Here is a 13032-nt window from a genome sequence, read left to right as displayed (position 1 = left end):
TAGGAGCCAAAAAGGGTGTAATTTGTGTGTGTGATCACCCGTGTGTACACCTGTGAGCATGAACGCGCTTGTTTTAAAAGGTTCCTTCATGTAATGATCTGCTAGAGGGTGTGGGGGGCCACTGCCCCGACCTCCAGGGCATGAAGCAGGTATGGAGGAGATCAAGACTCCAGACATCCAGAGGCCCTCAGAACACAAGAGACCAAGGAAGACCAACAGAGGGGCAGCTGCGCCACTATCCCAGAAAGAGCTGAGGAGAGTCCCAGATGAGGGGTCACTCAGCAGCCGCGGAGCAGAAGCCAGGGGGTTGCAGTGGCGTGCCCGTGAGCTCCGCCGGCAGCCAGCTGTGCCTGAGTGGCCGAGCCCCGGGCCGTGAGGCCGAGGGCACCCCATCCCCAAAGTGGCCCGAGCGAGCCCCAGGCTCCAGGCCCCAATAAGCAGCCGCCAAGGAGTGAGCCGGTGGGTACCTGGGCGCCCACCCGGAGACAGAGAACCACCAACGCACCGATGTCTGAGGGGCGTCCGCCACCGGCAGGGGAAGTGGTGGGGAGATGGGCCTCAAACCTTGGAGGGCCTGAGATGTCCCCAGAGAGGTGGCGTCTGATACCCAACCTGACATATAGACACAGACAAACAGGCACACACAGATACAAACATCTATTCCCACCCTCATGCTCTCATATACAATTACTCAACACTCACCCAACGTGGAGACAGACATAGAGACGCTGTACACACAATCACACTCCCCAAGCGTGCTCTAAGCCCCGAGTCTAGGTACCCTTGCCCCTGGAGGGGGAAACTGCACCCAGACTCAGGTGGTGTAACCCTTTTCCCTGCGGTGGGGAGAAGCAGACCGCCCGACTCCGCAGCAGCAGGAGGCCCCATACACCAGACCCCAGTCGGACGGCCAACTCCTCCTCCTAGCCCCCTGCTCCAGCAGGCCGCAGAGAGAACGGGGTGTAGGAAGACTCAAACCTCCCTCCACCCGCTCATATGTACTGTTGATGTATGTGTGTTCTAAGGTGTATTTAAAACCCAGGAGGGCATGGAGCCACCTGCCAGAGCAGCAGGTAAGCATATAGCCCCTCCTGCTAGCCCTCAATGTCTACATGTATTTAAAATTGAGAGGTGGAAAAGTGTTCCAGCTCTAATGTACAGCTGTCATATTAGAAATAGAAGCAGCTCTGATTTTAGTGCTCAAATAAATCTATGAAGTGATGAATTCACACATGAACAGTTTTCTGCAGCGTTCCTCTCGGCCTTATTTGCAGCTCCACTCTTGTTTTTGCTGTAATAATTATTTCTCTCCATGAGCTGTTTCTCTGCCTGAAGGAGGCGCCACTCCATCGCTTCATTTAGTGCAGAACAAGAGTCACATGATGCTGCTCTGTCAACACCAATCACACTTTGTACAGCTCATGTTGTGTTTGTTGTCCTCTCAGTCTGTCAGGTGGAGGTGGAGGAGGGGGCGGAGTCTGTCCAGCTGCCCTTCAAAACCACACAAAACCTGCCTGAAGATGCTGGAGTGGAGTGGGTACGCGTTGAGCCTGAACCATCAATGATTGCCCACCAGTATAAGAACGGCTCTCACAAACAGCACCAGGTTTACAGAGACCGAACGAAGATGAATGAAGACCTGCTGAAAACTGGAGACCTCAGTCTGACCCTGAAACACCCCAAAGAGAGAGACAGCGGAGGATACAGCTGTGAAATCTACAGCGAAGAGATCTTCCCCTATCGCATCGTGCGGAATGTGCTAAGGAAGAAAACAGTGCAGCTCAAAGTCAAAGGTTTGCTTGTCTGTCTGTGTGTGTGTGTGTGTGTGTGTGTGTGTATCTGTGTGTGTGTGTGTGTCTGACTGTCTTGTGTCTCCTCTGCAGGGAGAGTTCAGGTCCAGGATCAAACAGGGGACATCAGGAACAGAAGCAGCTCCATTGATCCGACTCCTCTGATGGCTGATCAATCAGTTTGATCTGTGTGTTCTTTGATTATTGATCAGTGATGTCAGAGTGGAGTCAGTGTGATGTTGTTGTTGTGTGTTTGAAACTTTTAGTGTCCATGAAGGTCTCTGCTGCCGTAGATCCTCTGAACTGTGACAGAGGTCTCACTCTGGAGGAAACTCTCAGCACTTTCCAGCAGCTCCTCCATCATGGAGGACGTTCCCTCACTGTAACAGGTGGAGGAGAGAGGAGAGGAAGCACAGGTGGATCCTCCTACAAACCACATGATCACATGACCAGAGGGGCGTGGCCTTCAGTGGTAGCAATAAAGGAACAGTCCACATGTTCCACTTTGAAGGCTCATCTCCAACAAAGCAGACCTGTGATCACTTTAACTCAGTATGATGGATTGTTTGGATTTGTCTTTGTTTCTCTGGCTTTTCTTGTGTGTCTGTGTGTCTTTGTATGTTGGATAGAGTCATGTGACCTGCCCAGGGACTACACATGGAAATGAGCAGTTTAGCTCAAATCTGGCAGGTTTCCATCTTCTGTTTTTATCCTGATGTCCATGAACATGAACACTGTCCCTGTCAAATAAATCCAGATACAAAGATCAGATCTACTGAGCATCATCAGCGTGTCAGCCGCTAACTGCATCTTCAAATAAATAAATGTGTCTGATCAGCGGTGATAAGAGGAGAGACGCTGAGCGAGTCAAACTTTAAAAACTGACTGAAAAAATTCGTCTTGGCTTCATTTTTCCTTCCAGTCTGAAAAAACTTCAATTTAATTATTTTAGAGAAATATGAGACATTTGAAGACCTTCATTTATTTGAATTTCAGAGTTTTTAATGAGCCACAGCAGCCCTGAATAAACACTTGAATTACTGTCTGAGCTGCTGCAGTTTCCTGCTGCGTCCACTGGGTGTCAGTAAAGCTGCAGGTGTCTCACCTGTGAGTCCAGCTGCGGGGAAACAGTCCAGCTGCTGGTTCTGCCTCCAGCTGAGGAAACACTTCATTCCTTTTATTGCTGATCTCTCTTTATGAATCCACCTGAACTCGTCTGATCCTGGAAACCTTTCACTTTCCTTCCTTGCTGTCTCCGTCTGTCTCTCACTTTCACATTGGTTGGTTCCTCTCTGAATCTCTCCTCTTATCTGTGAACATTCATGAGGAAAAAGCAGAATCAGTTCAGGCTTCGCTCTCACAGGATTTTAATGTTTGTGCTCAGAGTCTTTTCAATGAGCTCCATCTTTTCCTGGAATCATCTCCAGAAGGAGTTGAAAGGATCCGTGTTACACAACGTGGCCACTTTAAGTCCATGAAAAGGATCCAGGAAATAGTCAGAGCCCAAAAGAACTGGGTGGAAGTGAAAGGTGTGTTTTCTTTGATGACGTCACCAAAATGAGAGCTTTGTAAAAACAGGAGAAAGAAATGTGCCAGTTTATTAAACACGTCTCATTTCAACTTCCCGATGAAAGTGTCGCTTTGAAGTCAAAATCTGAATCCAAGACTGAGCTGTGTTTTTGTTTCTGCAAAGTTCTTCCACAAACTCAGGTTTTCAAACAGCTGTGACAGCTGCCTCTGTGTGTCAGGAAGTCTTTGAGCTTCTTTATCATAATATCAGCAGCCTTAAAAATAAAGACGGACTGATGTGGGACGATTATCAGTAATCAATGAGACCGATCACTGATATCTGGAGCTGACAGAGATTTAGAAACAAATCAAATCCAGCAAAGAAAATGTATTTTTCTGTTGTGGCAGAAACGGTTGGTTTCAAATATCTGATGATGTTTAGTGTTCATGCAGCTGTTACACATCTGTACTCACAGCCAGCTGTAGTGCTCAGGCCTGCTTAGCCTCTAATCTGCTGGCAGAGAGCTAATAATCTACTAATAATCTCACTCATACGTTACAGGATGGCTGACAGTGAACATCACAGCAGTTGTGTTACTGAGGTATAACAGGGCAGCACTAACCATGAATGTGCATCAGACCAACTCACCAGAGGAGTTTGTGTGATCACAATAACTCCTGGACACAGCTTCAAAGTGACTCCTCACTCTGACAGCACATTACACTCATCAGTTTCACTCACACACATTTTTATAAACTCATCATAACTACTTTGAAACAAAGTTCCAGCACACAGAGGAAAATCCACAGCTGCAGTGTGTGGCTGCCACGCCCACATCAACATCACCGTGGCGTGTTCACTGACCATTAAACAGTAGGAAATGTCACTCAGCAATGAGACCTGGGTCACGCTGACATCATGGTTGTGTTCTGTGTCCATATGAGTTTGAATCTGCTTCAGTGAGGAGAACATCACAGTCCACGCTTCCTTCAAACAGTCCACAGACCCGTCAGGTCTGAGCGTCGGGGACATTTCACGCTTTTTGAAATCAGCTCTCAGGATTACAGCAGCTCATGGATGTCATCAGTTTCCTGTTCTGGTGAGTTCACAGCAAACAAAGTTCCTCCTCGTGTTCCTCTGTGAATCCAGTCGTGCTGGAATATTTGACAATATTCCCACAGTAATGATGTCATTTCTACAGGAACTGGTTTTATAGAAAAATCCTGATATCTGACAGCTCATGGAAGGACCAAAGGGAGGAGGCCAGATATGATAGCTGAGCAAAATGTTCTATAACAAAAGTAAAATAAGCAAACTCATGTAGCTCAGTGAAGTCAGCGGGATGTGCAGTGTCTGGATCTGTGACATGGACTGAAAGAAACCATAACACAAAGCAAACAGCCAAAATCAAACTCCAAGTAGAGACAGAAATCCTGCTGCCACCATTCATTTCTGTTTGGAAGCAGACATAAAGTCCTCGTGCTGTCAAATCCAGAACCACTCGAGCCTTTTGGAGCCGTTTACATCTGTGAAAAAGGTGGAAACATGTCAAACATGTGAGGAAGAACCAGCAGCAGCTCACACGTTTACCACAACCACACACAGTCCTCTGAGAGCAGCGTGGCCTCCATCTTTGAAACAAAGTTCACAGTGAAAATCAAACAAACTCGCTGATTGATTATTGATTGATTTTCAGAGATGATGTCAGATCGGGGCTGCTCAGGATGCTGTGGCTGTAAAACGCCAATCATATCCACTCAGAGAGCCTCACTAAGCCCCGCCCCTCTTCATACACCTGCTCGTCCCGGTCTCTGGGGGCGGTGGTCTCAGCGCACACGCTCACACCTCTTTCCACGTCCTCCAGCTCTTCTGGGACGCTGAGGCGTTCCCCGATGAGTCGACAGAATCTCTCCAACGTGTCCTGGGTCCGCCCCGGGGTCTCCTCCCAGTCGGACGCCTCACCCAGACGCCCTTCAGAGGAAGCTCACGGATGGCGTTCGTACCTTCAGCCTGATCCTTTCAGTCACAGCTCGTGCAGTCACAACACTGCTGCCAATAAAGTGAAACAAAGCATCTTAAAGCCATTTCAATAAACGCACACACAGAGTTATCACAGCACTCATGAAACATGCACACTGGGCACAAACTAACTTCTAACATGTTGAACTTTGCTCCAGTTTGTTCTGATACTACTGGTTCCCACAGTTCCCAGTGTTAATAAATGCACAGCCACATGTGCTCTCTGTCATCACCTACAGATCTGAGATCAGCAGCTTGTCCACTGTAGGCTTTATCTTTTCCATGTAACTGTGCTGCTTCACAGAGAGGGAGAACTGCAGCGCTTTGTTTGCTTGTGAACAATATGTGCATGTTAAATATGAACAGCTGCTCCAGCATGTGTTAGTGTGACAGACTGAAATGTTGCTCCTTTCAAAGCTTTCTGCAGGAACTTCATTTGAACAGGCAGGAATTAGTTGTTCAATAAAGGCATGAATTGGACCTTAAAGGTGGCCAATCGATACCAACGCTGGTATTGGTGTCGGATCAATACTAGTGTGATGGGACTGAGACTTTGTTTCTATGCTCTAAGTTCATTATACAGACACTGGACTGTGTTACATCAATATTTTGGGGGAAAAACAAAGTAGGTCAAAGATGCTCAATGAAAACTGTCTGAAGCTTTTGGTGTGACTATCACACCTATTTTATTTGTAGCCTGCAGCACATTGTGTTTTACTGAGACGCACATTTATATTCAAGGTGTCCAAAAAGCTCAAAGCTGTGTTTTTATTGTGTTAACTAATTATTGCAGAATGTGAACATCACAGTGATTTAGTGTCATTAAAATGTGTTCAGAACATTGATGATGGTTCATCTCATAAATGCTGACACACTGCTCTCCCCTACATATACATACATATACTGCCATTAGAAGTGACACAGAGCAGTGTTAGTATTGATATGAGCAACACTGCTCATGGATTTACTTGGTAGTGCACAGCACTGCTGGCCTTTCATCACAACTTGGTCCTTTGATACAGCGAGTTCAAAAAGTTGTTGAATGGACTCATTTCATGTCAGTGATTGTAAAGATTGTTTTTCTTCTTTCAGCCCTTAGAACTGCAGATATTTGTGTTGATGTTCTTTCCACACAGATGATCCTTCTGCTCAGCCCTGCTGTGTCAAACCAAACAGCTCGTCCACTTACAGAAACACAAACAGCAAAAACAAAGAGTTGATCTTTATTAACCTTGGAGCAGATTCCAGTCATGAGACATTCTGCTGAGTTCATTTGGTAAAACTCCTCCCAGCAGCTTATAGAGACCTTTTCTAGTGGAAGTTCAAGATTTGCTGTCATTGCAGTTTGTCTGATGCACATCACGTCATGGCTGCCTGCGGCTAAATCTGCACACCTTCTTTCTGCGAGTGCTGAAGACACGAGTGCATTTACAGCAATATTTGTTAGCCTGCAACAAACAGCTCCAACCACAGTAACAAATGTGTGACATCAATGATTCATTGTTCAGCTGCTCAATGTTCAACCGTTTATTTGAACTAAACGTGACGCCCCCATGTTCTTCTCTAATTGTCTTCTATGTCCTCCCTCCTCATCCAAGCCGTGCCAGCCCACAGACCATAATCAGCCCACACACTGAACTCACACATGAAACTCCACCTGACGTGGTTTTACATCAGCATCAGCAGATTGGACGCAGCTTTGTGTTCATCTGTAAATCAGCATCTCCCTGGAATCGTTTGATTCCTGTGGATTAAAGGCAGACAGTAAACTGAGCTTCCAGGCATGTAGGCAGCTACAGTAATGCTGCACTAGACAGCACGTCCTCGCCCATTAGCAGGCATCATCTTTACATTTGATTTTATAAAACAAATCATGAATTAAATCCAAACTGAACAACTGCAGACTCATGAAAGGATTTGCAGTTTTGCAAACTCCTGTTAAAGGGAGTTTTCCTTCCCACTGTTGCCAAAGTGCTGCTCATGTATGTATTATTGTAGGTCTACCTTACAATATAAAGCAGCTTGAGGCGACCGTTGTTGTGATTTGGTGCTGTGTAAATAAAACTGAATCTTTAATAGAAGAAATGCAGTTTTTAAGAGCAGCTGTGTCATTTAGAAATATGAAAATCTTTTCAAACTGTTAAATAGTTTTAATTACAAATTCATCGTCTGAAAAACCAACGGCTGTTTTATCAAATCATATTTCAAATGTTTGTGTGAAGAGTGAAAAAGGGGAACTTTTCTAATGTATTGTAAAGAGCAGCATAACTGGAAGTTGAACTGCTCAGTCAAAGCCTTTTTTCCTTTGAGCTTCATTTCAGGTGGAGTCATTCTGGATTCTGAGTGTGTCCCAAAGGCCACAAGGATCCTCCAGGATAGAGGTACAGACTGCACTCCGGGACAGAGGAGCAAGGAAACATGTTGCTCTTCATAACTTGATGTCAGAGCTTTGAACTAGTTTGGGATTCAGCTCCATCCTGTATCTCTGTGAAACCTGACCTGTGTGGCTTTTGTCCCTCTGTGAGAAACATGCACATTATAAAGCCGACACATTCATTCAGTTTACTCTTTCATTCTAAAGTGAAAGTGACTGTGTGAGCTTTCTATACAAAGATGTGTAGTTGTGTTTACTTGACTTCAGTTTCAGTCAGAATTAAAGAGACTAATTGTGTTTAAGAGAGGAGGCAGAGACACCATTGATGTCACAGTTCCAACTACTCACACCAATCACATTCAGTCCAGTTCATGTGGACAATAATTAGATGTTGTAAAAGCAGAATGGGAGTCTGCATTTAAATCAATAATGAGTTCAGAGTTATTTTTCAGGCCGACCACAGTTATTCTCTAACATGCTGGTAAAAAGGAGCCTGTATATTTGATGGATCTGCTTGAATGCAGAAGCTTGTGAAAGAAGTTCCTCCAGTGATTCTCTGCAGTTACCTTGAGTGGGTCAAGTCCAGCTCCAGTTCCATCATGACCATTGTACAACATCTGTTGCAGCTGCATGCATGAACCAATAACAGCTAATACATTGTTGAAAACGTGTCTCTGTCCTTGGAGCAGATGTCTGTTCATGCAGGGTTTTACTGCTGGTGTCTTATTCCACCTTATTACCCACTCTGATACATGACTGAGTGCCCATGTGCATCAGTGGGTCTGGGCTGCTTCTCACAACAAGAGATTTAAGAAGAGTCTTCCTTTAACTAGGAAGTGATCCACAGGTGGCCTAACACATGGAGACAGACGAGCATTGGCACATTTAGACTCAGCAAATAATCCACGCAGACGTGGGGAGAACATGCAGACTTCTCACAGAAAGGCCCGACGGTGGGTTCAAACCCGTCGGCTCACACGGAGAAAATCTTCCCTTATTACCCGCCGACTCAGCAGATTTGTGTCTCTACAGCTTTGTGTTCTTCTTCAAAATGAAATTCAAATGGAGGGTTTTGTTTGACACTAGAGATCAGAGATGCCCCACAGACCAACACATGAAGTACTTTCTATTTGTGGATTAGAAGGAGAAATATATCTGTATTATCAGTTTATTATAATCTACCTGAATCAGTGTTTGGGATCAGATTTCTGTGTGGCCTGGTTCACTCACTTCATCATCATTTTAACATCATTTTCTATTGACTTTGACTGTATAGAAATGATGCACACTTAACCTCCGTCTGTAGATTTCTTTGGTTAGTAGACACCTGCCTTTGTTCGCTCTAGAGTGGATATTATAATATGATTCCTGACTGGTCTCTACTCTGTGTGGGTCATGTCTAAACCCTGGGCTTCAGACTTGTTGTTGTGTTGCTATTGCCAGAAGGTTGCAATAAGCCCCCTACGAGCTGTTTGCTAACCAGAGTTAAAAACTAAATAAAAGAACTGGTCAGGGTCCTGTTACTGTACTGGTCCTATACCAGCAAGCAGACATGCCAGGGGGTCTTAAGTGTGTTGGTCTCAAGGTTTATGGGACAACGTACACTGCCATGCAAACATGAGTTGTCCAGTGTGATTAGGTACTACTGTACAAATATAAGAATTATTCAAAGCATGTATTACTCATAAAACTGTCAGTCAAAAGTATTTTTTAAAAAAGGTAAAATTCTGCAACTTAAAGTTAGCATATCACAAGTTTACCATGTTTTTTTCAATGGAGAGGAGGTGGGAGAAGAGTTGGAGTCCTTGAGGAAATGTTCACTCGTTCCCTGAATGTTGAATAGTAGCAAACAATGTTTCTGCTTTTAGCTCCACTGACATCGAACAATATTCTAAGAAAAACTATTAGAGAGCTGGAAACCGTTCACAACACCAAGTATTACTAATAAAACACTCAGAAAATCGTTGGCTGCAAACAACAGCCATTACTTTCTGACTGCCATCTTCTTTCACCTCAGTGTTTGTCATTCAGGCAGCAACGCTCTCAACTGTTGCCGCCCTTCAAACAGCAGACTGTGATTTTATGTTTGCTGTTCAGCTGGAACGCTTAAAGTGCTCACAGTTTTGTTAGATTAGTGTGATGTTGAGTTGCACAGCACACAGCTGGGACTCACACATGACAAGACAGAGAGGAAGCAAAACAGGATGCACTAACACAGGACACGGGATTGTCAAAGTAAAACAGGAAATACACAAACATCAAAGACAGAGCGAGACGTAACACAAGGGACAGAAGAGAGACACAGAAACAAAATCTAAAGAGGTTGTGCTGAAAAGAATGATACCAAACAAGGTAAACAGTTTCTAAAGGTGAAATGCAGCGGTAAAAAAAATCAAAAGTAGTCAACAACAGCCGATTAAACCCTGGACCCCAGAGGGTTAAAGATGTTTTAAAGTAACACAATAGTTACTTCTACAAGTAATTTGTTACTTTCAGAATATTGTAACTTAGTTACTAACTCAGTTACTTTTTTGAGGAAGTAATTAGTAACTACAATTAATTACTTTTTCAACGTAACTTGCCCAACACTGTTTGTAACTATATTCTTGGTAAATATGGCGTTTTCAGCGTGTGCTACACAAACACTGTGCTGGGCTGTTTGGCACAAGTGTAAAACTTTTACTTGAAGCATGAATGCAACAATCTGAGCTCAGCTCAGATCTGAATCTTTCACTGTGTCTATTTTTACTGATGATGGGACAGAGGAATATGACACCCAGTGAAAGGCATGCAGTCCAGCCAGGCTTTTCTAACTGTGGCAGGACATTAATCCCAGCCTCAACCACATGTTACTAAAAGTAGTACCATGTGAGTATGAAGGCAGTACATGCTCTTGTGTTTCTCTTCTGACTTTAACTTTGAGAATCATTTGCAGTGAAGAGCTTTTATACTAAAGGTTAAGCCAGGACCTGTGTGAAAGTGAAAGTAAACCTGAGCCAGCTGCAGTGCAGTGATTGCTGTTTGTGGGCTGTCGGCTGGTTGGAGGAGCAGATTTAAAGAGATTATTTCTTTCTTTTTAGCCGCAGGATGAACCTGATCCTGTCACTCCTGATCCTGGTCTTCGGTAAGGAAGCTGCTGTGATCCTCATTGAACGCACACTCAGTGCCACAGCATGTGTGTGTTCATACAACACAAACATGAGTTCCTTTTAACATGGCTCACCTTTAACAGGTGCAGATCCTTTGGTCGGGGATTTGAATCCATCCCAGCCCACACAGACTAACACTGCATGTTATTTACAGCTGCTGACATATCAGGTTTCCTCTCATCACCTTTAATGGTGCTGGGTATCTTGTCCTGAATACTGACTGTGCCATCTTTAAGCTGTGGGTTTATTCACGTATTGATTTTTGATCAATGTGTTTGCCTTTGATGAAAGTTCACATTACAGATACAGGGAATCTGGGACTGACAGACAAGCCTGAACCATAGTTTTCAAAATGTGCAGCATGGAAACCTCATGTGGAACCACTGAGACCACAGACAGAAGCCCACTAATGAAATAAATACATAATGATCCTCCTTTGTAACAGACAGTGAGTAACAGACACTCTCACAGGACACAGTGCTGTTCTGCTCCACATCTCTGCTTGTAGCTTGTTTACAGTCTTTTACACAGTAACATGCTTTATGGAAGCACACATTCTGTTAACTCATCAGCAAACAACAGGATTCATTTATTCAGCCTTCTCAGGTTCACTAGCTTAGCATAGCTATTAGCTTAGCATGGTCTGTGTTTCCAATAGTTTCACTGTCAGTGTGTAACTGTTAATAAATGCAGCTTTTTACAGCTTTGGAGGCAGGGGCGTATCCAGATGGGAGTCATGTGGTGGCAAATATGGTAACCTCCCCCAATACGTCACATTCGAGCACAGATAATAAAAAGCACAGATGGTTGTTCAGTTCTCTTGACGAGCTCTGACCTCACTGCTTTGTTTACCCAGCTGAGCGAAGCGACTATAATACTACTTTAATACTGTAATTCTAATTTAATACTATTAAAGTGGATGTTTTCTTTCCATTGTGACCAAATGCTCGCTTGTGTGGGATCATCTGATTATTTGGGGTTTCTGTCATGTTGTCTTTACAGGTCTTACAGTTTAAACTACCTTGAAGCGTCTGTTGTTGTGAATTGAACGACTCTATTTAGATTCAAGCACGAAGAAAAACTTGTGCACACATTGACTGTAAATCAGTGAGACTTTAAACATTACCTTTAACAATTAAGTCTGTTTAATGTTTTTCTAAAAAGGCTTTTTCTTGGTAAATGAAATTACATGAAATGTAGGAGTGTTATCTGAGAACCTGTGAAATATGGAAATACTAGATTACGTTATTTGATGTCTGGCTGCAGTACACCTCAGGACCTCCTGGGGGAGCTGGAGGCCTGAAGGCTGTCACATGGGAGCTGCTGCCAGTCCCCTCTGAGGCCTTCCCCAAACCACAGCTCAATCCATGTTTAAGCTGTCTGTCTTTATCTACTAACAATGCTGTCAAACCTAAATGAGGACGTGGACCAGCTAGTACATTTAATATTGAACTAACGGTGCTCTTACACACTGCTGGTTTGCTGTTGCTTTCAGTCTGTGTGTTTAACATCTTCATACACTTAACCGTGTTTGTGATTGGTCAGAAACTTACATTGTGACCACTCATCCTGATTGGCAGTTTTAGTGAACGTGAATCCAGTACCCAACACCCTCAGCTCCAGCTCATCCTCGAAACCTTCCCCCTCACAGAGAATTATGACCTTGTTTTCCTGCTTGGCCACGCTAACGATTTACATCCCTGATAAGCAGGAGTCTCACTATCTGTTTAACGTCTCCCCCATGAACTTCCAATGGCCTCACTGTGCCAGTGTGTAAGTGTGGTAGAGCATAAGGCCCATTTGTGATGAACATGCGTGCAATTAATGTGAAAGTGATATATTACTAAAGTGATATAAATATATGATTAATACAACGGAAAAGAAATCTGCTTCCACAGAACACGATGCCAAAATAGAAAAACATCAGCAGTGATTTTAGAGAAGCAACTGTCAGCTGGAACGTTATTTCCACACTTTATTTGTAAAGCACAATTTACTTCTTTGTAACTGAGTTACAATATTATAAAGTAACTAAATACTAGGAAATGTAACTATTGCGTTACTTAAAAAAAAGTTTAACCCTCAGGTCTTCAGGGTAGAAATGGCTGTTTGGCTACTTTTAATCTCTATATTGCACTTTTAAAAGCTTTTTATCTTGTTTTGTTTGGGATCATTATTTTCAGCACAACA

The 13032-nt window shown here is 43.8% G+C and overlaps 1 protein-coding gene across 1 annotated transcript in view; it reads left to right on the top strand.

Moving 5' to 3' along the window:
- The window catches only part of LOC120434657, a 53495-nt gene extending 48181 nt beyond the window's left edge, over positions 1-5314 (top strand). Inside the window, exon 7 of the mRNA XM_039602882.1 lies at positions 5165-5314. Within this exon, the coding sequence (XP_039458816.1) occupies positions 5165-5314 (150 nt within the window). The remainder of the gene's footprint in view (positions 1-5164) is intronic.
- Positions 5315-13032: the final 7718 nt, after the last annotated feature.

This window comes from Oreochromis aureus, linkage group 3 (assembly GCF_013358895.1).
Source record: "Oreochromis aureus strain Israel breed Guangdong linkage group 3, ZZ_aureus, whole genome shotgun sequence".
NCBI classification, from domain to species: domain Eukaryota; kingdom Metazoa; phylum Chordata; class Actinopteri; order Cichliformes; family Cichlidae; genus Oreochromis; species Oreochromis aureus.
Note: the sequence above shows the minus strand (reverse complement) of the source record. Positions and strands in the feature narration are given on the sequence as shown.